Source organism: Nelumbo nucifera, chromosome 4 (genome assembly GCF_055504915.1).
Source record: "Nelumbo nucifera cultivar China Antique chromosome 4, China Antique-T2T, whole genome shotgun sequence".
Taxonomy (NCBI): domain Eukaryota; kingdom Viridiplantae; phylum Streptophyta; class Magnoliopsida; order Proteales; family Nelumbonaceae; genus Nelumbo; species Nelumbo nucifera.
This window is the reverse complement of record NC_142652.1, coordinates 7,364,337-7,389,587: the sequence shown is the minus strand read 5'-3', so window position 1 is coordinate 7,389,587 and position 25,251 is coordinate 7,364,337. Positions and strand designations below refer to the sequence as shown.

At 38.8% G+C, this 25,251-nt stretch overlaps 1 protein-coding gene across 2 annotated transcripts; it reads left to right on the top strand.

The window, feature by feature from the left end:
• Positions 1-961: 961 nt before the first annotated feature.
• Positions 962-24,376, top strand: LOC104591589 (lysine-specific demethylase JMJ705). Of its 2 annotated transcripts, none has more exons than XM_010250478.3 (7): positions 962-2,023; positions 3,483-3,561; positions 3,703-3,770; positions 6,033-6,183; positions 14,585-15,282; positions 21,003-21,824; positions 22,822-24,376. In XM_010250478.3, exons 1-7 carry the CDS (start codon positions 1,174-1,176, stop codon positions 24,117-24,119), a joined length of 3,966 nt encoding a protein of 1,321 aa, XP_010248780.1. In that variant the 5' UTR covers positions 962-1,173; the 3' UTR covers positions 24,120-24,376. The 2 variants fall into 2 exon arrangements, with proteins under 2 accessions (XP_010248780.1, XP_010248779.1); XM_010250477.3 differs by having other exon boundaries at positions 20,970-21,824.
• The last annotated feature ends 875 nt before the right edge of the window (positions 24,377-25,251 follow it).

Here is a 25,251-nt window from a genome sequence, read left to right as displayed (position 1 = left end):
CATTGTTTACTTTTCACTTCGGTGCTCTTTCTCCAAGGAACAGAGGGCTCCGGCTCTTCCTTCCGTAGCAGTTGATGTTAATTGATACTCTTTGGTCTTTATCCAAAAATTTAAAAATAAATATAATCTATTTTATATAAAATAGGTTTCACGTTTCCTTTTTTTTTTCCTAAAAAATAATAAAAAAAAGAAAATCAATTCTATTTTTATTTTTCAAAATCAAAGTACCTTTTTAGTCCACGTTTCAACGTGGGTCCCCTCGCTCGTGGAGGCATTCTAAATCATCGGATGGGATTCTCGCCAATACAAGGTTGGCACTTGGGAGGACCGTACGTTAAAAGCGTAAACTTAATCTAAATGGAAGCCGTGGGGCCCACCATAGGTTAGACGCCCGACATAAGTCACATAACCAAGACATGATTACATGGGCCTAATTTTCGGCCTTCGAAAAATCAGGATCTATATATATAGCCCATCCAATGTGGGTCCCCACCATATCCTGTTTATGTATTAGAAGGGATGAGTCACGCGACACACGATCGCCACTGACCATATCAAGTGCCGAATAGACGAGCACCTCAACATAGAAGCTGATGCTGTTACGGTGTAAAAAACAATGCAACGTTTAAAGCTGACACACGGGGCCTACGTCACCTACTAATGGATGGCATTGGAGTGGCCACGTCATTCGTGGGTGGTATCGTGCTGAAAAGGAATCTAAGCGACTCGTCTAGGAATCGTTTACTGCCCCTTGCTTACAGCTTACCTGTAAAAGTATTTCCTCTTATTTTTTTTGGAAAGAAGGAAATTGAAATTGTTTTTCGCTTGCTGGGTATATTATATTGATGTGTATTTTTCTAAAGAAAATTAAAATGGGATGGCAAGACGGGAATTAAAGCAAAATACGATGTCATTTATTGCAGTTAACCCAAAACCAGAATAAAACCCCACTCAATATACTCTCTCCCACTTGCTGCCCTCTCTTCTCACCATTTCTACTCTGTTTACAAGGAAAGCAGAGCAAAGTAAAGAAGAAGAAGAAGAGCTCATGGAAGGAAAGAAGCCAAAGAAAATATGATATGCTCTTTTCTTCTTCTTTGCTTCCCTCCTTGTTCAATGTCATGAGAGTCTGTAAATGAGTTTCTCAATATCCCTCTGACCCACTATTAATTAATGGCAGCAGTATCGGCAGCAGAGTCTCCTCCAGAGATCTTTCCGTGGCTCAAAACCCTACCTTTAGCTCCCGAATACCATCCTACCGTTGCAGAATTCCAGGACCCTATCGCGTACATTCTCAAGATCGAGAAAGAAGCGTCCAAGTTTGGCATCTGTAAGATCGTTCCTCCGCTTCCACCACCGCCGAAGAAAACCGCAATTGCCAACCTCAACCGCTCCCTCGCTGCTCGAAGCCCTAACTCCAACCCGAAATCACCACCTACATTCACCACCAGGCAGCAGCAGATCGGGTTCTGTCCCCGGAAGTCTCGACCCGTTCAGAAACCCGTGTGGCAGAGTGGAGAGACCTACACTCTTCAGGAATTTGAAGCCAAAGCCAAACAGTTCGAGAAGACCCATCTGAGGAAAACTGGGAAGAAGGCGCTCTCACCGTTGGAAATCGAAACCCTTTTTTGGAAGGCGAGTGTGGACAAACCCTTTTCGGTGGAGTATGCCAATGACATGCCTGGCTCAGCCTTTGTGCCGGTTAATGGTAAGAAATGGAGGGAATCAGGGGAAGCCACTACAGTTGGAGATACAGCGTGGAATATGCGAGGTGTTTCGAGGGCTAAAGGTTCATTGTTACGGTTTATGAAGGAGGAAATACCTGGTGTGACTTCGCCTATGGTGTATATAGCAATGATGTTCAGTTGGTTTGCCTGGCATGTGGAAGATCATGATTTGCACAGTTTAAACTATTTGCATATGGGGTCAGCGAAGACTTGGTACGGAGTGCCGAGGGAAGCAGCTGTTGCTTTCGAGGAAGTTGTCCGAGTCCATGGATATGGAGGAGAAGTCAATCCTCTTGGTCAGTTCTTTGCTACATCATGATCAATTAAAAGCACGAGTTCTCCCTGTTTTATCTTTCCTAGAGTTAATTTCTATATCGTTGTCAAATAAAAAATGACCTTCCCTCGCTTTCTGTTTTTTATTTTTTGAACTTTTGCTATTAATTGATTTTGTATGTTTACATTGCCTTTGGACTGCTGTTGTGTTTTGTTTTGCTTACTATAATATCCGACTGTTTTACTCTTTTTACATCCATGTATCATTTCATTTTCCAGTATTTCTCTGTTTACATTATATTGCTCATTATTTCGATGTGAGGCCCTATCCATATGGCAGTTGTGGAGGTTTTGCAAGGAAGGCCAATTCCTATCGGATGAACCCTTCTTAGATGGTATACTCTGTTTGAGTTTCTAGGAGTAGGGTTTGGAGATGATCCATACTATATTTCAGGTGGTATTGGAGTTTATAACAACATTCACTTCCTGTTTGGAGGTGAGGCTAGAGTTTGCTTGGGTGGATGATATGCTTAGATAGTTAATTTTGAGTCAGTGACATGTTTGAAGTTTGAACTTTGAACTTTGACCTGCTAGTAATTTACTTTCTGCATTATTAGTATAAATTTGGGAACAATTCTAAAGAACTAGGATGGAGTGATTAGAGATTTAGAGGCCAGATTTTCCATAGGGCTGCAGGGGATGAGGGGCATGGAAGTCTGTCCGCTAAGTATGATTATTCAACATGCCTTATAGAGTATTCTCTAAGGATCCTTTGTTTATATGTGTTGGGAAGTTTACTGGTATATGAATCCTCTACATGGTAGACAAAAAGCCAGTTGATCATAGGTGTTGGGATATCACCAATCTGTTTTTGGTGTTATGGAAAATTACAAAAGAAACAAAAATGCAAGACATATCCTTGGCATGTTCTCTAGAATATTTTCCTTTTATTCTCTTCCATGATGGGCTTTCCTAGCTGCCACATGTGCTACAGGGTTAAAATGGGCATCATGGATCATCATTGGTTTGGGGCTTAGAAAGATTAAGGGAGCATATGTGTGGGGGCATTTGGGGGGGGGGTGAGAGTGGGAGCTGTCATGACTGTAATGCTTGTGCATGTACATCATTTTTCTTTTTTCAATTTTCCCCTCTTCTCATTCCTGGTTGTGAAAGAACGATTCTCTTTCTACATTCTACCACTCGTTTGTTTTGTTTCTCTTTTTGGCTTTTGTGATCTGAGTTGTTTGATTGATATACTTGTCCCATAGGCCTCTTCACTTGTGATCCAGCTAGTCATCTTATGAGGGTTGTATACTGAGTAGAATTAAATGATCCTGTTGGTTATAGAGGACTATAACTTATCAAGCAACTCTGGTTTTATTTGGTAGTTATTCAATGAACTTCAATATTCTCATGTAAATGAAGATGAACATTTTATGAAATTCAGCTATCTCCTATTCTGATGTTGATGATTTTGTGCAGTTACTTTTGCTATTCTTGGTGAGAAGACCACAGTGATGTCACCTGAAGTACTCGTCAGTTTAGGGATTCCATGCTGCAGGTAGTCCTTAACTTACACTGCACAGAAATTTAGTGTTTAGCTTACTAATTCAAGAAAGAAAAGAAAAGAAAGTGTTTTGGGTGGTTGCACGAATCTGTTTTCTATTTTTCTCTTACTTCATTTATTTTATCCTAAAATCAGATTGGTGCAAAATGCGGGGGAGTTTGTTGTCACTTTCCCAAGGGCATATCATTCAGGGTTCAGCCATGGTGAGACATCCTTCACTTGGAACAACTGTGTTTAGCTTAGCCACAGGAAAATGGTGCTTGGTTCTAAAATCAAAATCTTAATTCATCACAACTGGATAACCTCAGATTGAGCTAGGGGTGCAAGTCAGATACCTTATTTGAGGATTTTAGACTGCATCAGGGCCAGGCTACCAGGCTGCGTCCATTCAAATTTTAACAAAACCCCAACCTGAGCCCGTATAAGTTGCACCCCTAGATTGAGCACCTCCGGTCAGGTATGAAGAAGCCAAAAACAGGTGTAAACTGAATACCCAAACTCTGAACAATAATTTGACACAACCTGGAGGCTAACCTTAGGTGCTTAGTCATAGCCCAACCTGAGTTGGATTTGGGTATTGTTTATTGGTTGCTATTAGGCTGTCAAATTGGCATTATAAATACCTTGTTTACTAGGGCCCTGCTTGGTTAGGCTATGGCTAAGGTTTTGAAAGCCATTAAAGGGCAAGAAAATCATTTGTTGTTTGGTAAGGTGTTCTTTGAAAGACACAGCCCCGTGGAAGTTAAAGCTCAAGAAAGACCAAAAACAGGAGGCTTAATCAAAGCTTCCTTCCAATTTCTAGTTTTGAGCTCCCATTCCTGAACCTAGAAATCTTTCTTACACATGTGGATTAGTCACACACAGTGTTGTTAGACTTGAGCTGGGCACAAACTGATTTTTGTCACTGGGTCATGGGTCAAACGGTTTAACCATTTGGTTTACTTGAGTTGAAGTTTCGAAGAAAACCCAGCTGAGACTAGCTTCTAAGCTTTATCCCAACTATATAGGGTCTTTATTGGTTCTTTGTATCAAGTTCATCTGTTTCTGTCTCTGAGATGCTCAGATACAGACATTTATGTGGACACAGATGTAGGATATGGGAATTTGACTTGTGGTTTCTCAAAATCTAAGGAATGAATATGGATATAAGTATGCCATCTGATATGCTGATAGGGTACCTTTAAGTTAGTTTTCTCAACCGTGCTAAGTATCCTTTTAAATACTTCTTTCGTGTTAGGTTTAATTAAATTCCATGCATTGTTTCTCAAAATCTAGGAAATGGATGCTGATATGAGCATCTCATCTAATGTGACGATAGGGTATGTTTAAGTTTGTTTTTCAATTGTGCCAAGTATCTTTTTCAATACTTCTTTGATGCTGATTTAATGAAATTCCAAACGTTTACTAGGTTTGTTATGGCATAAGTTGCCAAAATATACTAAGCATTGTGCCAAGTATCTTTTTCAATACCCATGCACTATGACATGGCTATACTAAGCATGTTTAAGTTTTTCAAGTTGTTGGCTGTTGTACTGCAATTGGGAAGACTCTAAAGAGTTTACTGGCTTCTTCTTTTAGGTTTACTGTTTTTTTTTTTTTTGGTTTTTTACTGATAAAATAATTCTTGATTTTGGTTTACAATCAACAGATGAATTTATGAATTTAGGTTTATTTCTGTAGATGATATTTTCCAAATATTTGTTATTTAGGCTCATTTGTTTACATGTAAGTTTAGTTGCACTGGTATAAACACATGGGAATGCAAATAGGCTGAGTATAATTTTGGTTTACTGTCGCTTTAGGTTTGGTTTTTTTATTTGTTTGTGAGAAGCAAAATGAGAGGAAAAATTAAGTAAAGTAACCCCCTACTCTATATAAAAAGAGATGGAGATAGGAGGGTTATTTATTGGGGAGTGAGGTAAGAAATAACATGATCTGGTCCCCACTTTATATGATAGAGAATTGACGTAGAAGGAAGGTGGTGCAAATTTTGCATCAGTTTTTGGGATGCAAAATTTGTATTTCCAGTGAGTGCAAATGAGACAAAAAGTGCAAATTTTGTATCAGGTAGGAGTGCAAATCATTTTTACAAATGCAAAGTTAAACTGGATCATAATTTATATCCGGTTCAGATTTGCATTGCAGTCTTAATGGGCACTAGAATTTGTGCCCACTGATCATATGCCATTTGTTTTATTTGTTTGTGTTCCTTGTATCTCTTTTAGGTGCTCTTTCCATGCAGAATTGTAGAGGAAAGATCTAGTAGCATCTTCGTTGTTCCTGCTGTCTGTGCTTGGTATCCCCATGTTTTAGATCTAAGCATTTTCCAGAATTCTGGTTACTGATGATGGAAACTGGCACCTTCTTTTATTTCCTGATATTGGCCCTAGTGCTTGCTGTGATGAAAGCAAATATTTGTTTTACTGTTTGGAACATTCACCCCTTCATTGGACTTTTCTTTCCAGGATTTAATTGTGGAGAGGCAGCAAATATTGCTACTCCTGAATGGTTGAAGGTTGCAAAAGAAGCTGCAATTCGTAGGGCTTCAATAAATTATCCTCCCATGGTGTCTCATTTTCAGCTTCTCTATTCTCTTGCACTAGCATTATGTTCAAGGTTTGTTATCTTATCATTGTGTGGCAACCTTCCCTTATGATAAATTGGATTCTCTGTTTCCAATAAAAAAATTTAGTATAAGTTCCTCTGGTTATGCCCTTGTGGATTCCTATTCACTTTCTTCTTGAACTTGGTCAGGCTTGAACTGAGTAGTAGCAAAAGTTTGAACCGGAAATGCTGCAATGTGTTTGTGTTACAACTTACAAGAGGGTGAACACATTGAAAAAATGTTTGTTTATTGATTGCTAAAGAAATCTCTACAATTCCAAGTTTTCCAACCCTTAAATAATTGTTTGGAAAAATAACTCATGTGTTGACACTGCCAAGCTTTGATTTTGTGGTAAATATAGTATTCTTTCCTCACCTGTAAACAATAAACATGAGAAAAACTAGTTATCATCATTTCTGTGGTCCTATGTATATCAGTAATACCCTGAAATAAGTAATGGGAATGTCATGACAGTAGTTTTTTAAAGGAGTTAGCATCTAGTAAGGGATCAAACTTTCTTGCCTGTTAATACATGGAGGGCATGTTGAGTGATCATATACCCTAATAGGAGAGTTGAAAATTACACTTACAGTAATTCAAAGCAAGAAAAGAAGAAAAGAGAGAAAGAGAAAGAAGAAGAAAGAAGTTTCAGCAATAGGTTGTGGAAGAAGAAAAGAAGAATTCGAACCTCTCTCTAGCCCCTTTTCATCACTTTTATTAATAATTCTAAGTCTGAGTACAATTACTTGGATGCCCTTAATGGGGCAGCCAGCACTAAAGAAATAATTAAAGAAAACAAAAGAAGGCCTATCACTAAGAAACATAACATTTAAATACTACTTAAAAGAAATAAAGAACACTAAGGCCCATTAGGCCCTTTCTCACTACACTCCCCCTCAAGCAAGCATAGATGTCAATCATGCCTAGCTTGCTTACATGATGTTGAAGCTTTGCCTTTGGGACTCCCTTAGTTAGAAAATCTGCTAGCTTCTCTTCTGATGCAATGAAAGGTAGGCACACCTTTCCTGAAGCCACTCTCTCCCGTATAAAGTGTTTGTCTACCTCAATGTGTTTAGTTCTATCATGCTGAACTAGGTTGTGAGCAATGTTAATAGCAGCTTAATTATCACAATACAACCTCAGTTGAAGATCTAACAACCACTGATTGCTTTTTTCTTCTCCAAAAAACAATATTTCCGGATACCATAACACAATATCCTGATGTGGATCTCCTGTCATCCACATTTTCTGCCCAATCAACATCTGTATATGCTCCTACCTTCATGTGTCCATGTTTAGCAAATAATATACCCTTCTTGGGGGTTCCCTTAAGGTAGCAAAACACCCTTTCTACAGCAGTCATATATGTGTCTCTCTGGGAGCATGCATGAACTGGCTGATGACACTCACAACATATGAAATCTTTGGACGAGTCATACATAGATAAAGAAAATTCCCTAGTAATCTCTGAAACACTCTCCTGTCAGCTAAAAGTTCTCCATCATTAGCTGAGAGTTTATGATTCACATCAATAGGGATAGAGGCAGGTTTAGCACCAAGTTTTTCAGTCTCAATAAGAAGGTTTAGCACATACTTCCGTTGAGAAATAAAGATACCTTCCTTGGACCTAGCAACCTCAATGCCCAGAAAATATCGCAACTCCCTTGAATCTTTAATTTCAAATTCAGAATTGAGAAACTTATTGAGAGCACTAACTTCTTCTGTATCACTGTCAGTAACCACAATATCATCTACATAAACTATAAGAAATGTCACTATAGTGCATTTTCTCTTAACAAAGAGGGTATGATCTGATTGAGCTTGAGTGTAGCCGAACTGAACAAGAGCAGCCATAAACTTGTCAAACCAAGCACGTGGAGACTGTTTTAGGCCATAAAGTGATTTCTTCAATCTACACACCTTGCCTTGCATTTCCTTGCCATATATACCAGGAGGAAGGGACATATATGCCTCTTTAGTGAGATTACCATTAAGGAATGCATTATTAACATCAAATTGATATAGAGGTCAATCATAACTCACTACTAAGGATAAAAGGACTCTGACTGAAGTCTTCTTAGCAACTGGAGAAAAGGTCTCAGTGTAATCTATCCCATATACCTGGGTATATCCCTTGGCAACAAGCCAAGCCTTATACCTCTCAATTGACCCATTTGAACGATACTTGATAGTGAAAACCCACTTGCACCCAACAGGTTCCTTCCTAGCTGGCAAGTCAACAATATCCTAGGTATTGTTTTTATGAAGGGCTTCTATTTCAGTACTCATAGCATCCCTCCAATCTGGTGTGGCTAAGGCTTCTGAAACAGACTTTGGGATGGATTGAGAGGAAATGATGGAGGCTAGAAAGGCATACTAGGATGGGGACAACAAGTTGTAGGAAAGGTGTTTGGAAATACAATGAGTTGTACATTTCCTCTTACCTTTTCTCAAAGCAATGGGTAGGTCAAGGTCTGGAAACGAGGGTGCTTGTGGAGGAGGTGATGGACATATCCTCTCTTCAATAATCGAGAGCGTTTGAGACTCAACTGGAGGTGTGGGATCAACCTGTGTTTCCCTTAGCCTTTGCTGTTGGTACCACCTCTGGAGAATAGGATAAGTTGAAACAATTGGAGGACTAGTAGGAGGAGGGGGGGCTGTAGGAGTGGAAGACCTCAAAGGAGAGGATCCCTCCACGGGAATGGGGGTAACTATGGAGGGATTGATAGAAGACTCAACTGGAGTTGGCAAAGGAAGGGATGAAGAGAACAACTCGAGAGATCTCTCCCCCTCAGAAGGATGGCTGAAGAAAGGAACTGACTCTACAAAGGTGACATCCATGGGAACAAATCGGGTGCCACTAATGGGGTCAAAACAACAATAGCCTTTCTGTGTGGAGGCATAACCAAGGAAGATACACTTTCGAGCCTTGGGGTCAAACTTGTGTCTTTTGGAATTGGGAGTGTGGACATAACAAGTGCAACCAAAGACCCTCAGATGAATAGAGAAAATCTCAACAACAAGAAAAAGGACTGCAAAAGGAGATTTTAACCCCAAGACTCGAGAAAGCTTGCAGTTAATAAGGTAGGTAGCTGTTAAAACTACGTCACCCCAAAACTTCACAGGAACATGGGTAACAAAAAGAAATGTTCCTTCAACTTCCACAATGTGTCTGTTTTAAAACGCGGAGGTGTGACGCTAGGTGTTCCACTACCTAGAGGCGTGAGGCGTAGTTCAGAACGCAAGAGGCGTAAGTCTCCTGAACACAAGGAGGTGTTAGCCTCCTTAAGGGGAGGGGGGTTAGGTGGAGGATGAAGAGGAAGGGGGATCTCATTTTTTCTTTATTTTTAATAAAAGTCTTTTATATCAAGAAGAATAAAGATGCACAACATTAGTTGAAAGGGGGGGGGGGTCTTGTTGAGATGGTTTCACCATGGCTTTCTATCTGGACTGTTGGGATGTGATTAGAGAAGACCTTGTTAGGGTGTTTTAGGAATTTGTCTTAGCCCTAATACCAAAGAAGATAGATGCAAAGGACCATAGTTTTCAAGGCGTCTAGGCAATTTTGGGTGACATTGGGGCGCCTAGTCGCCTAGGCAATAAAAGTTTTATAATATAAAAAACTGACTTTTGGCTAGTTTCCTAGTTTTATATACCATTCAGCATGTATGTTAATTGAAAAAATAGCAATTCTCTTTAATAAAATAATAAGAGCATTAAATTTCCTCTAAAAATGTGGCAAATCATCACATCTAAAAGATAAAAATCTTTTACATGTATTAATTTCATTATTTTCAAAAATAATACTACTATAATAAGTATTTAATAGAGCAAGTTCATATTAATTAGCAGTTTAAGAAGTTTACTAACTTTATATGATAAATATTCAAATAAAGTAAAATAGAAAAAAAAAACAAGGATGGAGTTTTTGTTTTATTTAATTAGAGAGAGAGAATAGAAAAAAAGAACTTTATTATTCTATTCTTTCTTTCCTCTTTCTTTTCTTTCTTTCCTTCTTTCTTTCTTTCTTTCTTTCTTTTTCTCTCCTCAAAACCCTTTGATCTTTTAAATTTCAATAGTAAAACATTAAAACATAGTATAATTGATATATATAGCATATAATAAAATGTATTAACACATACATTAATAAGATATATCAATATAAATGACATTATAAAAGGTGCCCACCTTGTCATTTTTGTCGCCTAGGCGGGGCCCTTAGTCGCCTAAGCGGGCGCCTAGTCGCCTAGAAGGGTGCCTAGTTGCTAAATGTCGAGGCGTTTGGGTGAGGCGCCCAGTTAAGGGCACCTAGTCGCCTAGGCGGCGCCTTGATAACTATGCAAAGGACCCTAAGGATTTTAGGCTGATTAGTTTGGTGACAAGCATCTATAAAATCCTGGCTAAAGTGCTTTCTATGAGAATTTGAGTAGTACTACCCTCCATCATTAGTCAAGCACAAGGTGCTTTCGTGCAAGTAAGGCAAATAACGGATCGGATCATAATAGCAAATGAGTGCGTGGAGGACATGAGAAAGTCAGGGAATCAAGGTTTTGCATGTAAGCTAGATTTAGAAAATGCCTATGATCTTGTGGATTGGAGCTTTTTACTGGAGGTCCTTGGGTGTTGTGGATTTGGAGGTAGATGGTGCAATTAGGTAAAGGGTTGTATTATCTCTTGCCATTACTCATGCTTGGTTAATGGGGTGGTGAAAGACTTTTTCCCAGTTTGTAGAGGCCTTAGACAAGGTGACCCACTCTCCTCTTTTCTTTTCTCCTTAGTTGCAGATGTCTTTAGTAGATTAATTTCTAAGGTAGATAGCGAAGAGGAAGTGAGAGATTGGAGGATAGGAAGGAACATTGTCTGTGTGACCCACCTACAGTTTGCCGATGACATCATAATCTTTTGTGAAGGTGGTGATAGGCGAGAAGTGAGGAATCTTAGAGCCTTGCTACAACACTTTGAGAATGTCTCCAATCTGAAGATAAACCTAGATAAGAGTTGTGTGGTAGGTGTTAATATGAATGAGAGGATTCTTGAGTCTGTGGCGGATTGTTTAGGGTGTACCATTTCTTCTTGGCCCTTGCAGTACATATGTAGTTTTTGGACCCTAGTTTTGGAAAAGTTTGAGAAAAGATTAGCTACTTGGGAAAAGAACTACATTTCTCTAGGGGGTAGAGTGACTTTATTGAGAGCTACCCTAGCAAACCTACTGGTCTATTTTTTCTCTATCTTTAGGATTCTTGTTAGGGATGCTAAGAAGTTGGAGAGATTAATGAGAACTTTTCTTTGGGAGCCTGGGGAGGAAAAGAAGGATCATTTAATTAACTGGGAAATGGTTTGTAGGAATAAAGAGGAAGCCAGGAAGGTTAGCTCTCAAGAATAAAGCTCTCTTAGGAAAATCGTTGTGGAGGTGGCTTAGAGAAAGGGAGAGGTTGTGGCATGAAGTGATAGGTAGTATACATGGCAGATTGGAAAATGGATGGGATCGGGTGTATTGCGTCAAGCTACGTTGGCATCTCCGTGGAAAGCAATCAAGAATATCCTCCCTCAATTTCTCAACTTTGTTAGGTATGATGTCAACTCTGGTAACTCTGTTTTATCTTGGGAAGATACTTGGGTAGGTACCTTTGCCCTTAAGGACCGATTCCCGTCTCTCTATTCCCTTTCCCTTTACAAGAAAAAAGCTATCTCTTGTTTTCTCCCAACTCTTTCCTCACCCTCATCCTTAAGTTGGGACTTTGGTCTTTGGAGAGGCTTGAGGGATGATGAACTTAGTAGTGTTTCAGATCTGTTGTCTCTTTTCGGCAATGTCTTTTTGGACCCTCTTAGTTTGGATGTGAGATTATGGTCCCCTCATCCAAAAGGTTACTTCACTTGTGCTTCTTTTAAGGCTCTTTTCTCTTCCTCGAGACAGTTGGGTTTTCCAACCAAGGAGATATGGTCTAGACCTATTCCACCTAAAATTATTATTTTTTGCTGGGAGGTGTTTTATAGAAAGATCAATACCTTGGGCTGCTTGCAGAAGAAAAGGCTTTTCATGTGTTTTCCCCTAACTGGTGTGTACTTTGCAGGGCTAGTGGTGAGGATTGCTCCCACTTACTTGTATCTTGCTCCTTTTCTAGTGCTATTTGGAGTTGGATTTTTGCTTTGTTTGGATGCAGGTGGAATCTGACCATAGACTTGAGTCAGTTGTTCGATCCTTCATTTTTTGTGTGGCTTACAAAAAAGGAAAAACTATGTGGAGGATTGTAAGAAAAGGAAAGGATTGTATCTTCACTAGGGCCATCCATTGGTTATAAGAACTATGGAATTCTTTCATACATTTTCTTTTGATGATATTTGGAGAAACTGGATAGCGGTGGCTAATAGTCATATGAGGAAGGACAGGGAATCTGCAGTGTGGGTGCCTCCACCTGAAGGTTGGGCAAAGCTGAATTTTGATGGTAGCAGCCAAGGAAATCCAGGCCCATCGGGGATAGGAGGGGTGCTGAGAGATAAGGACAGCAACATCTTAGCCTTGTTTTCAGGCCCCGTGGGAATGGGAGACTCTAATAGAGCTGATTTTAGTGGCTGTACAAGGTATTCAGATTGCAGAACAATTAGGAGTTCAGAATTTGGCAATTGAAGGAGGCTCCAAAATTGTTGTGGGATGGCTGACAGATCCGGCTTCAGCAATGTGGCGACACAGAGACTTATTGAGGAAGTCAATTGGCTCACAAGAAGCATGACTGTTACCTCTCTTTGGGTGGGAAGATCAGAAAATACCTTAGCGGATGGGTTAGCTAACCAAGGGGCTTCAAGGGAACATTTATTTTGGGCTGCACTGTAATTTTATTTCTGTTAATTCCTGTTTTTAACTTGATGTAATACTCTGTTAGAAGAGGTAAGAGCTCATGCTCTTCATGGGTTTCCTGTAATGCCTTAATTTTCTGGCTTAATAAAATTATCTTCATTCATAAAAAAAAGGCCCATAAGGCCCATAACTAAGAAACATAACTTTTAGATACTACTTAAAAGAAATAAAGAACACTAAGGCCCATTCAGCCCATTCTCACTACAGAGAAGTTCATTGTTAACAGTTCTCTTGTCCAATATTCTGCATTGGCCATTGTGTTTGCCAATGTGAAAGTAGCTCATGGTTTTTGTTTCTAAAATTTGTGAACAGTAAAGAAAAACCTGAGAGAAGGTGCTCTGCATATGGAAAGTTGACAATGTCCTTGAGCTGAGACAGGTGAAGAAGGGTTGAAGTGGTTGGGCTTATGGACCCTTTGATCCTGCCCTTTCAGCTGCCATGTGTAAGTAATCTATCTTAACAGCAATTTCATGCTGTTGATTTAACTAAATGATGGACCTAAACAAATTGAATAAAACATCTCTGAACCAGACAGTACAAAAGAGGCTGTTCTGTTTGTGGTTCATTTTCTGAACTATAATATGTGAGTATTGATTGTATGCCTAATGTACACACATGTTCACCACTTACTTTTGGTCATATCATATGGTCATTATTGAGCCAAAAAGAGAGAGAGACAGAGAGATTACTGGGGCTCAAATGGACAAGAAGATCAGCTAAACAAGGGACTGTTAGGGAGAGAATGTTCTGGGAAGTTTTGTAAGAAAGATTACTGGGGTCTCAACACCTTTTTAGGGGTTGACAGCTGTACTTAACTCTGGAGAGTTATGCTTAAGTTGTATTAATGAAGTTACCGTTTCCAATAAAAAAAAGATTGGAGCTTTATTGGTGCATGAGGTACACCATATGACTGCCATGTCATGCTTACTTCAATGAACCATGTTTTCTGGGTTAGAACACTATAAATTAGTGTGTTAAAAAAAGAGTTTTTTTCCTGGTTCTGGAACCATGGATTGCTGGTTGTAGAACCACCAATCACTGAATGCTTGAAACAGGATTTCTTGTTCTGGAACCATCTGAAAGGTGAACACAACAACGGACTCAGTACACACCCTAACGAATTTGTTTGTTTTCATGGATCTAAAAAACAACTTTTATCATCATTTATGCCCATTCAATAAAATTATATTCTGACAGAACTTGGTTCTTCTGACCTCCACTTTTCGCTTCTTTTATTGGCACATATATGTTTTTTTTTGATAAATAACATCAATTCCATTAAAATAATGAATAGATACAAGAAAATCCCCTTATTGGCACATATATGTTTGTATATTCATTTCCACTCCCCCCTCCTGGTAAGATTAGAACCCTTCTCTTAGAAACGCGAACCCTGTTGAATAGTGGTTTTCTGCATGTCATCATACTTCTTGAGCCTTGTTTACTCAACTTTTGAAGGAATAAAATCCCTAATCTGAATAAGTTTCTCAAGAAATACAAAGTAGCTTGCAGATGATCTTCTAATTATTTTAATCTGTACCTGGTTTTGATGTTTTCAGCATACCTACAAGCATTGGTACTGAACCTCGGAGCTCTAGACTAAAAGATAAGAAGAGGGGTGAAGGGGATGCTATGGTTAAAGAGCTATTTGTGCAAAATATCATGCATAATAATGACCTTCTTCATATTCTTCTGGAGAAAGGTTCCTCATGTGTACTTCTTCCACATTCTTCAGATATGTCTGTATGCTCAAATTTGCGTGTTGGTTCCCAGAAAAAGGTAAAACCCCGATTGCCACTTAGCTTGTGTAGTCCTGATGAAACAATGGAAGCTTCGAAAGATTTACTTTCAGAGGATGCCATGCGAGAAAGAAATGCACATCTAAGGCATTTGAGTGGTTTCTATTCAGTGAAAGGAAAATCTTCGTCTGTCTATGGACAGAAAAGCCTTCATGCATTATGTGGGAATGATGATCTTTGCAGTTCCACTACAGAAAAGCAGAGCACAGATACTGAAAGAGAAAGTAATGTGAAAGGTGATGGATTAGTAGACCAGGGGCTATTTTCATGTGTGACATGTGGGATTTTGACCTTTGCATGTACAGCTATCATTCAGCCTAGAGAGGCGGCTGCTCAGTACCTCATGTCAACTGATTGTAGCGTCTTTAATGATTGGATTGTTGGTTCTGAAGTAACTAGTGATAGATATACTGTTTCAGTTGGAGATGCAAGTATGACTGGGTTGAATTCCTGTTCAGGTAGGCTGTGATTGATGATCGTTCTCCATAATATCATGCATCTGATGAATGCATCAGTGGTTAACCTATGCCGTAAGCAAGTTCCCAATCTTCTTCTTTTCCAAGGTCTTTTATGTGCAATGATGGTTTCTTTCATTGCAATTAAAGGCCTTAGCCTATTTGTGTTTATGGTACTAATGGATGCAAAGGTTGTCTATTTTCTGGACTTTTGCATTAATTTCTAGCACATTACTATAGTGACAAAACTAGACATGTTGTTAATTATTATCTAGAAGTTTGTTGTTATTTAGATATGCTATTCACATGACATTGGGTTGACCATGAGATGTTAATATGAACTTGCTATATGGGTCATTTCTTTCTGTTGTCAGCAGATTTTCTTTATTATTGTAATTACCATGCTTAGTCAGGTATCTGTCCATAGCTGACCCTATATAGTTGGGAGTTGGGACAAGTTACATGATGTCTTTCTTTCTTATTCTTCTATAAGTTACATTTCTGTTTAATATTTTTCTTGAGATTCATCTGTACATTCTCAGATACTAGGCTCTTTTTCATTTTTAGGCAAGGAAGGAAGCTTTCAAGGCATAGGATGGCTGTCTGTGACTAAATGTTTTCAAGTTTTTTAATTATGTTAAATATTAGGTACTGATTTAGGAGTGCTTTTTTGTACAGCTACTCATTGTACGCAGGACCTTTTATTAATACAAATATACTTTACCTTTTCTCAAAAAAAAAAGGAGTGCTTTTGTCTTTTTAAAACTTATGTTTCTTGACCAAGATTTAACAATGTGCCCCTCTTTATAAAAATGAGGGGTGTGCATGAATCATCTTCTGATTATTTAGAATTATATCATTGCAATGACATCAATACGTCTTTTCCAAGTCACAATTGATTGTGCATGATTTTCTTGCTGAATCAGTGGTTAGATGTAGGTCTGATCATTTAGATGTTAAATTCACAGAAACTTTTGTGCTGTTCTTTTGACTTCCAACTTCTTGAATGCATGTGATCTTGACCCTCCGCTTTATCCTGTTGCAAATCTCTCTCTCTCTCTCTCTGTCTCCCTCTCTCTCTCTCACACATACGCACATGTCTTCTATTACTTATCATGTGCATCTCATAATCACTTGTATCTGTGTCCTTTTCTGTTGGTAGATGTTATGTTAACCATCTAGTACAAATGTATGGAGGACCTTAGATGTCAAAAGAACAAAACTGTCAAGGTTCTATATATCGATACAGACTGATATGCCATCGGTAGGCACTTTATAATTTTTATTTTTTAGTTTTTTTTTCCAAACATGTTCACGGGGTCAGTATAAGGCCTGGCTACCCCCTGAAACAGGTCAAACTCCGAAACCATCCCTAGTTCCCTACAATAGCGTTCAGATACATTTCAGCTGATACGGGCCAATACATTGCGAAATTGATCCTTGAAATTAACAGTATTTTTCCCTGGAAAATTCATGATGTAAGAGCATAGACTTGCAAATCACCATCGACCTGGTTTGACCCATACCAAGTCCATTCAGTCTCAAACAATTGCCAACTTGGGACACCAAGCAGCAATTTGGAGCAAGTCGTAAGAATAAGTTAAGTGGCTGACAACTCTCCACTTTAGTTGATGAGGCATGGAAAGTTGCATAAACACTTCATTTAATGAGTAGAAAGTATAAATAATAAATATTTAGAAATTAATGGGGTAATCCTCTATTGACTCCTTTTTTATCAATAACTGAAACTTTCATTAATTAAAGAAAGATAGAGGAATACAATACACTTGGAGATAAAACAGCTTATCTCCAAGATCAAGAATTACAAAAGAGCCTAAAACAAAAGAGATCTTCCAGTTCCTTGATTTGCCAAAGCATCAGCCATACTGTTAGCCATCCTTTGGACCCAATGGTTTCTCACATCCATTTTCCTAGATAACCATCTTATCTTCTTTAGTTCATTTCGATGCAACTAGAAATCATTCCCATAATTTTGTAACCACTTGATCACCGCTTGAGAGTTGCATTCTGTAATCAGCTTTTGCACGCCTAATTCCTTTGCTTTGACTACCCTTCCACAACTGCCCAGACGTCTAGCCTTAAAAGAGTCTCCAGTGCCAATTAGGCCTGAGAAGAGTGCCACCGCATGACCTAGCTCATTTCTGAAGATGCCTCCTATACCTGAAGGTCCAGGGTTCCCCCTACTACTACCATCAAAATTTAACTTTATGAAACCCTCATCTGGTGGTGTCCATGATGATAACTCTGTCACCATTGAGGAGCTAGCCAGCCATTTTCTATGGAAGTCATCCATCGAAAAATCAGAAAATAGCTCTTAAAGTCTTTAGCCAATATACAACTCTAATGAATATGCATTCTATAAGGCCTACTTTCTTTCTCATGGGAAATTCTTGCATTTCTTTCCTCCAATAGTCCAAATAGAGTGGAAACATGAAGGCTTGACATGTTAGAAGGGGGAAACCATCTGCAACCAAACAAAGTAAGAAACCACTCCCAAATGGCAGTAGCGAAAGGACAAGATATTAGTTATTGATAAAAAAAGGACAAGATATTAGTAAATGAAAGCATGATTCACCATTGGCCTTTTAAAGGACACACCAATGAGGAGATAAGCATAAGTGAGGTCTCCTTTTCTGTAGCAAGTCACAAGTGTTAATTTTCTCATGATAAACCTCCCAATCAAAGGCTCCTATTCTGGGTGGGGTTGGTTTAGCCTAAATCTCTTTACTGGAAAATGTTGTAGAGGGGTCAAAGGAGAAGCTAGGGTGTTGAAAAAGGAGGCACACGAGAAGGATCCTGAAGGAGTTGGGGTCCAAATTCAGTTATCAGGTTTTAGAGTATCCAAGAAACATCATTAAGGGTGTTTAAAAGATCTAGTGACAGATGAAGGTTAGAGTCTCTTAGTCCTCATCTGAAACCCAAATCCCAACCAAATCCATTACTTGAAGGTGAAGGGAAAACAAATTTTGATATAGGCTCCCCTTCTAGGGATGAAAGAGCAAACAGAGATGGAAACCGATCCTTCAGAGGAATAGAACCTACCTAGGTATGTTCCCAAAATTTAACTAAATTACCTGAGCAAATATCATACCTGATAAAAATTGAAGGAATTTAGGTAGGACTTTGCTAATAGCTTTCCAAGGAGACATCCTTGTTAATCCTCTATTGATTCTCAATTTTTCTGTCTGTCTCTCATACCTGGAGGGTATGTAGTGCAGCCCCTTTGGGGGTCTAGCCATTGATTGGCTTTCTCAATTCATCCTATTTCCATCAAATTTTCGGAGTTGACCAAAAGTACTAAATCCACAGTATTTACATTAGTCATGTAAAGTCAATGGGTTTGGTGATGATTAGTTGTATCCAAAGGTTGAGGGTCGGACCCCTGGAGGACTGCACTACATACCCTACGGTGAGGGATCAGGCTGTCATAGTTCCATGTGAGTTGGTGATCTGAAATCTGAGGGAAAAAGGTTTGAGAAAGAATCTAGGGAAAAAGAGAAGGGGGAGGGGGGGAGTGGATTATTAGACCATATGCACAAATTCCTGGTTGATTATTAGACAAGACAAAACCAAGTAGACTTAACCGGGTCTATGGCGGTTTGCAACTCTGTGCTCTTACACATGGAATTAGGAATGTGCTACTTATCATTCACTTCAAAGGCTCAAACACCCCTGATCTACTTAACTCTCCTACCCACTTAAACGCACTCCACCAAGTCATCACCAAATAACTGACCCTAAGACAATCAAATCTCCACATTCCTAGATCCTCAAACATTAGCTCATATAAACCAAACCCATGTGGTCTGATTAACTTGACCTCTATCTCTTTCTTGATCTTCAGGTTCCATGAAAACTTTTCTTGCAAGCCATTACCTCCTAGAAAAAGTAATCTCAACTTCTTACCAATTTGAATCCCTTTCTCTACAATCTTTTTTTATTTTGTTTACTACATGTGTTTTTATCAATAACAACAAAATTCATTAATGATTAAAAAGGGAGAAAAGATACAAGAAAGTGGAGGGGTTAACTTTCTTAACTCTCCTCAAGAAAAATTTAAAAGTTACAATTGAGCCCAAAACAGTTGACTTCTTATTTATCAAAAAAAAAAAAAAGAAACAGTTGACTTCTTCCCACCCCTTGTTTTTCCAGAACATCAGCAAAAGCATTAGCAGTTCTTTTAACCCAACCAAGTCTCACATCCATATTTTGTGTCAGCTACTTGAATATCTTCCTTTCACTATTGAAATTCCAGAATCCAGTTTCTTCCTTTTGCAGCCATTCCACTACCAGTTTTGAATCACCTTTACTACTAGATGTGTTTCATCAGTAGGTAATCCGTTTCCATCATCATCTTGGGTTGACGATGTGTTGATCCCACTTCTCTCACTTCCAATCTCATCCTTATGGGTAGTATCGAAATAATAAAGGGGGATATTTTCTTTTACAACATTAATTTTATTTTCTTCTTTCATGAAGTCCTCCATCCAGATCAGTAGCAAGTGTCAAATGTATCTGTGCAAAAGAGAGTTAGCAAAAGAAATTTGACAATATTTGTTGGATAAGGCAAATAAACAACTTATCTGTATCCTCCCACCCTTTTTTTAATTGGTAATTGATCAGAGATTTTTATTAAAAAAGAATTAGATATTCTCTCATCCTTAAAGAAGTGTATGGCTGCTTTTCAATTTTTTTTAATAAAAATACTAAATCTTAGCTTCAGACTATCCTAGCCCTTGATCTATGTAGATGGTTGTAGCCACAATAGGCCATTACCCAATGTTGGTCCCGGCTATCTGGGGCCTTGAGAGGGGTAGTTTGGATACAGTCCTAGCATTTGGCATTCTTTTTGGGCACAAAATGGCTGCTCTCAGACTTGAACCTGCCCTCTCATGCTTGCCAGTTGAAGATTTTATCATTACACATTTACACCAAGTAATGGCCCCTGGCTGTAGCCACTATAGATAAAATAAAAAAATCTTATGTTGAAAACATTTCAATAATGCTCTTTTTAACTTGTTATATTCCTCTTCAAATACCTTCAAATTATGTAGTGGACTTTCTAGATTTTTTTGGTTACCAGCCAGTATTAGTTTAGTGTACTAGAACCCTTTTTTTATTATATAATCCTCAACAAATTACCATTTTTTTTGAAAGGTAAGTAAAATAATTGTATTGCTGAAAGGGAGAGAACTGTTGATGATTACAAATTACCTTTTACATACTACACAGATATGCATTTATTTTGAAAAAGAAAAACCTAAATGGTTGTACAGCCTAAAAAAAAAAAACCATATTAAGCTACTTGGAATCAATTGAAAAAGAAAAATTAACCTGGAAAGAAGCTAGGCTAGTTGACAAGAAAATTGCGGGCTTTAGGTATGAAAAGTTCCTAATCTCTTTTTGAACAAATTATGCTTTCATGGATTTGCATGTGATACTAAAGAATGTAAAAGTTGGGTGGTGTTCAGAAGAATCAATTGATTTAAAGGCATTGATGCGATTTCAATGCATCACAGGCATGCATCTACCTACACTTTCAAAGATCCTCCTATCCATTTGTTCAAACAACTGAATTATACCTGGAAACAGTGCTGTTTTCTATCTTGCAACGGTTGCTTTTTGTCTTAGTTTTGCCTATGATTCATTTTATGTTTACCTTGGTGCAGATATTAATTCCATACCTACTTTTTCATACACAGGACAAATGGGGAAGGGTGGTCTGTATGATGTCCCAGTCCAGTCTGGTGATTACCAATTTGAAGTGGCAGGTGGAAGTAGTAAAGTTGCTGCAGATGCTGAAGCTCAGAAAGGCATTTCCTCCCTCGATCTATTAGCAGTTGCCTATGACTCATCAGACTCTGAAGATGATCAGGACAAAACTGAGAAACCTGTGTTTTCTGACGAAAATGATTTTAGAGACTCTTCAGGAGAACTTGGATCTGCACAATCAGACCCCCCATCTAAACATAAATCACCTCTTTTGCCTGAGCCAAACCACAAGGATGAAGCAACCAGCAATACAGTAAGTTATGTGAATGAAGTTTCTGTTCAAGATTATGCTTCAGAAAGGACTCCTGGACGACCAAGTGCTACTTTCATGAATAATCAACAAAGTATTGATATCCCACTTGAGAGTGACAGAGAGAATTTAGTGACCTTGGAATCGAACAATTCAGATGATACATACAGGGATCCACTTGCACTTTCTAGGAGGGTTGTAAGTAGATCTGTTGAAACTTGTTACAGAGATGGAAAGTTGGAGAATTCAGAGTCCGGTCCTCAATATAGGCCTTCTACTTCCTCAAATGCTATCTCAAACTGTCTCCCTCTTGCTAATTTGGCTGAAAGAGCTGAGTTCAGTGATGCTGATAAATCGGTAAAGGGCAAAGCCAGTTCACTGATGCAAAGGCCTGATAGTGATTCTTCTCGATTGCATATATTCTGTCTTGAGCATGCTGTGGAAGTTGAAAAGCAACTTCATCCCATAGGTGGAGTGCATGTTTTACTTCTGTGTCATCCAGGTGAGTTATGGTTTGAATTTGACGCATGAAAAGTCCTCCATGTTGTATTAAATCAAACTAGCAATATATGTTAAGTATATAGTATATTTTCCATTTGTATGAAAATAATGTAATGGTTTATGTATTTTATGAAAATAAAATATTATATATTTATTAGATGGATAGGTTCAGAAATGAAATCATAGGAAAGAACCTAGCAGTAGCTCTAATAGGTGATACAGTGAGAGAAAGTAGAGTGAGGTGGTTTGGTCAAGTACAAAGAAGAACCATCTACAGCACCAGTTAGAAAAAGTGATCTGTTACTAGTGGAAGGGTCTAGAAGAGCTCGGGGCAGACAAAAAGGACCTGGGTGGAAGCAGTAAGAAATGGTTTAAGCACCTATGACTTGATGATAGATATGACACTGAACAGAACGGAATAGCGAAACAAGTTCATGTAGCCAACCCCATAATAATGATGGTTATGACGACAATGGTTAATTATAATGAGGGGACTGATCCCATTTCATTGAGAGGATACTTGTATTTATCCAGAGACATTGGGATGATTGCTGATTCACAATATGGTGCTGATTTTGTTATTAATATTACACTGTTTGCTCAGGGAATATTATCCTCTGATCTACAGACAATCTCCTTGTTATGGAACATTATGGTGTGGAAACAAAGGTTTTCTGTTTATAATAAGATTTACTGTTTGAACTGTTGATCAACTCATAGTCTAATGTATTGATGCTTCCATAACTGCCTTGTACTTCCATCACTGTACTCACTGTCCAATCATAAATTTGACTAAAATTCTGACAGCTTGGTTATTCTTTTTAGCTTCAGATAAAAAGCTTTCCCAAAATTCAGTGGGCATGAGCAGTAAAACATATCACTGCTGCGTATGATTGTCGTTTTATTTTAATTATTTTACTGAGAACAGTCTTTTCAGAAAAAGAAAGGAAAAATAAAAAGTGCAAGCATTCATTTTTCTTTCCTTTTTCACCTTGCAGAGTATCTGAAGGTAGAAGCAGAAGCAAAATTGTTAGCAGAAGAAATGGGAATTGATTATATATGGAAGGATGTTCCATTCAGGGAGGCCACTGAAGAAGATCAGCAGAGAATCCGTTTGGCCCTTGATGATGATGAAGTTATTCCCACTAATGGGGACTGGGCTGCCAAGTTAGGAATCAATCTGTATTACAGTGCCATTCTCAGCTACACTCCTTTCTACAGCAAACAGATGCCATACAATTCAGTCATATACAAGGCATTTGGACGGAGTTCTCCAGTCAACTCTCCAACAAAACCAAAGGTTTCTGGGAAGAGGCCTGGCAAGCAGAAGAAGATACTTGTTGCGGGCAGATGGTGTGGGAAGGTCTGGATGTCGAACCAGGTTCATCCCTTTTTAGGTCAAATAGATGACTATGAAGAAGAACTTGCAAAAAGCTATTCCACAGGAGCAATGCCAAAAGAAAAGCCAGAGAGGAAACTAGACATTAACTGCCAGGAAAAACCGGATTTTTCAGAGAAGAAATCCTCAGGTGGAATAAACACTATGGTAGCCAAAAAGTCTGGACGGAAGAGGAAAAGATTTGAGAAGGGAGCAATCAAGAAACAGAAATGTCTGCAAAGAGAGAACCATAAAGCAACTGTAGATGAGCCACCTGAACCTGATACACCGTCTGGTGTGAAGAATCTCAGAACAGTCAGAAGTGGACAGATGAGACAAGAGACCATACGGCATCGTAATGATTGTGAAAATAACATCAGATGGGAGGATTCATATGAGAAGGATGACCTTGAAGGTGGACCCAGCACACGCCTAAGAAAGAGACCACCGAAGAAGCCCTCTAGAGAAGTGAAGGAGATGATGCATGAGAAGCAAACAAAGAAGAAAAAAGCCAAGAAAGCTCCAAGTAATAATGAAATAGATATGAAAGATGAGGAAGCAGAATACCAGTGTGATATGGAGGGATGCACAATGGGTTTTAGCTCAAAGCAAGAGCTGGTGTTGCACAAGCGCAACATCTGCTCGGTAAAAGGTTGTGGGAAGAAATTCTTCTCCCACAAGTATCTGGTGCAGCACAGGCGTGTCCACATGGATGACCGCCCCCTGAAATGCCCATGGAAGGGGTGTAAGATGACGTTCAAGTGGGCATGGGCACGGACTGAGCACATAAGAGTGCACACTGGTGCCCGGCCTTACGTTTGCCATGAACCAGGCTGTGGTCAAACATTTCGGTTTGTGTCAGATTTTAGCCGTCACAAGCGGAAGACTGGCCACTCGGTAAAGAAGGGTAAGGTATAGGAGAACCTGAGGAACACAAAGGGCTGTAACATAACATTGGCTGATTAATACTGTTGTTCCATTCCATTGACAGGGGTAGAGATAGATAGATGGTTAGAGTTGGAATCAATCAAGGATTCTCTGTAATTTTTTTTGTATTTTCTGCCCCTCTTTTTTCTTTCCTCAAAGATGAGTGGATGACACTCTGAATCTGTTTTGTGGGGTCTTCATTGGGCCCGTTAATTTACTTAAACCAGATAAATTATTTCCATCCAAAACAGATATATTCCAAATGATGAAATGGGTTGGGAGTTGGGACTCTTGGGATGGTCACTGCTCAGGTCACTTCCTCCGTAGTCGGAAGATTTCTAATGAAAAATGGAAGATGGAATGGAATACGTGCACACGAAGATGATTCGGTCGGATAATCGTTCATCTGATTGGGTGGAATTGCAAGTTTGCAACTAGTCTGCAATTGAGGTTCACGAACAGTGCTGAAAGTGAAAGCTTGCCAAGTTTGTGGTTGCCACCCACGACCCACCCATTCAGATTCAAGTTATCAGTGTTGATTGCTGAAATGAAAGCTTGTTGGCTTGAAGCATCCCAAGTTCCCGGTTCCCAACTATAACTGTATATATGTATCTCGCGGAATTCTCATCTTTTGTTCTTAAAAGCGAATCACACCACACATCGATATCATTTTTGGGTTCCATTTTATTAAACACACGGCATGTGTGTCCCCCACCAAAATTTTACTATAAGGCTCAGTTTGGAAGGAATACAAATGCAAATATGTACAGTGCAAATATATACAAAATATAAGGCTTTGCACTCTACCTATTTGCATTTGTACTCCTTCCAAACTGAGCCTTTGTACTGCTTCCAAACTGAGCCTAATGTGCTTTCGTGAATCATTCGTTTTTGTCTTGTGCTCTATACAACCCACTTTACATTTAGGTCTTGTCCTTTTGTTGGGAACAAAGGGAGGGGGCTGGGGAGAGTTAATTTACGTTATTTTCCTTACATTCTTTCCTACAAAATTATAGGGTTTATAGAAAATACTCTTTTGTAAATTTTTAAACCATTTTTTAGATAATTGTAAATTTTCTAAGTGGGCAAATCACTTTCCCATAAAGACAAATTATCCAATTGT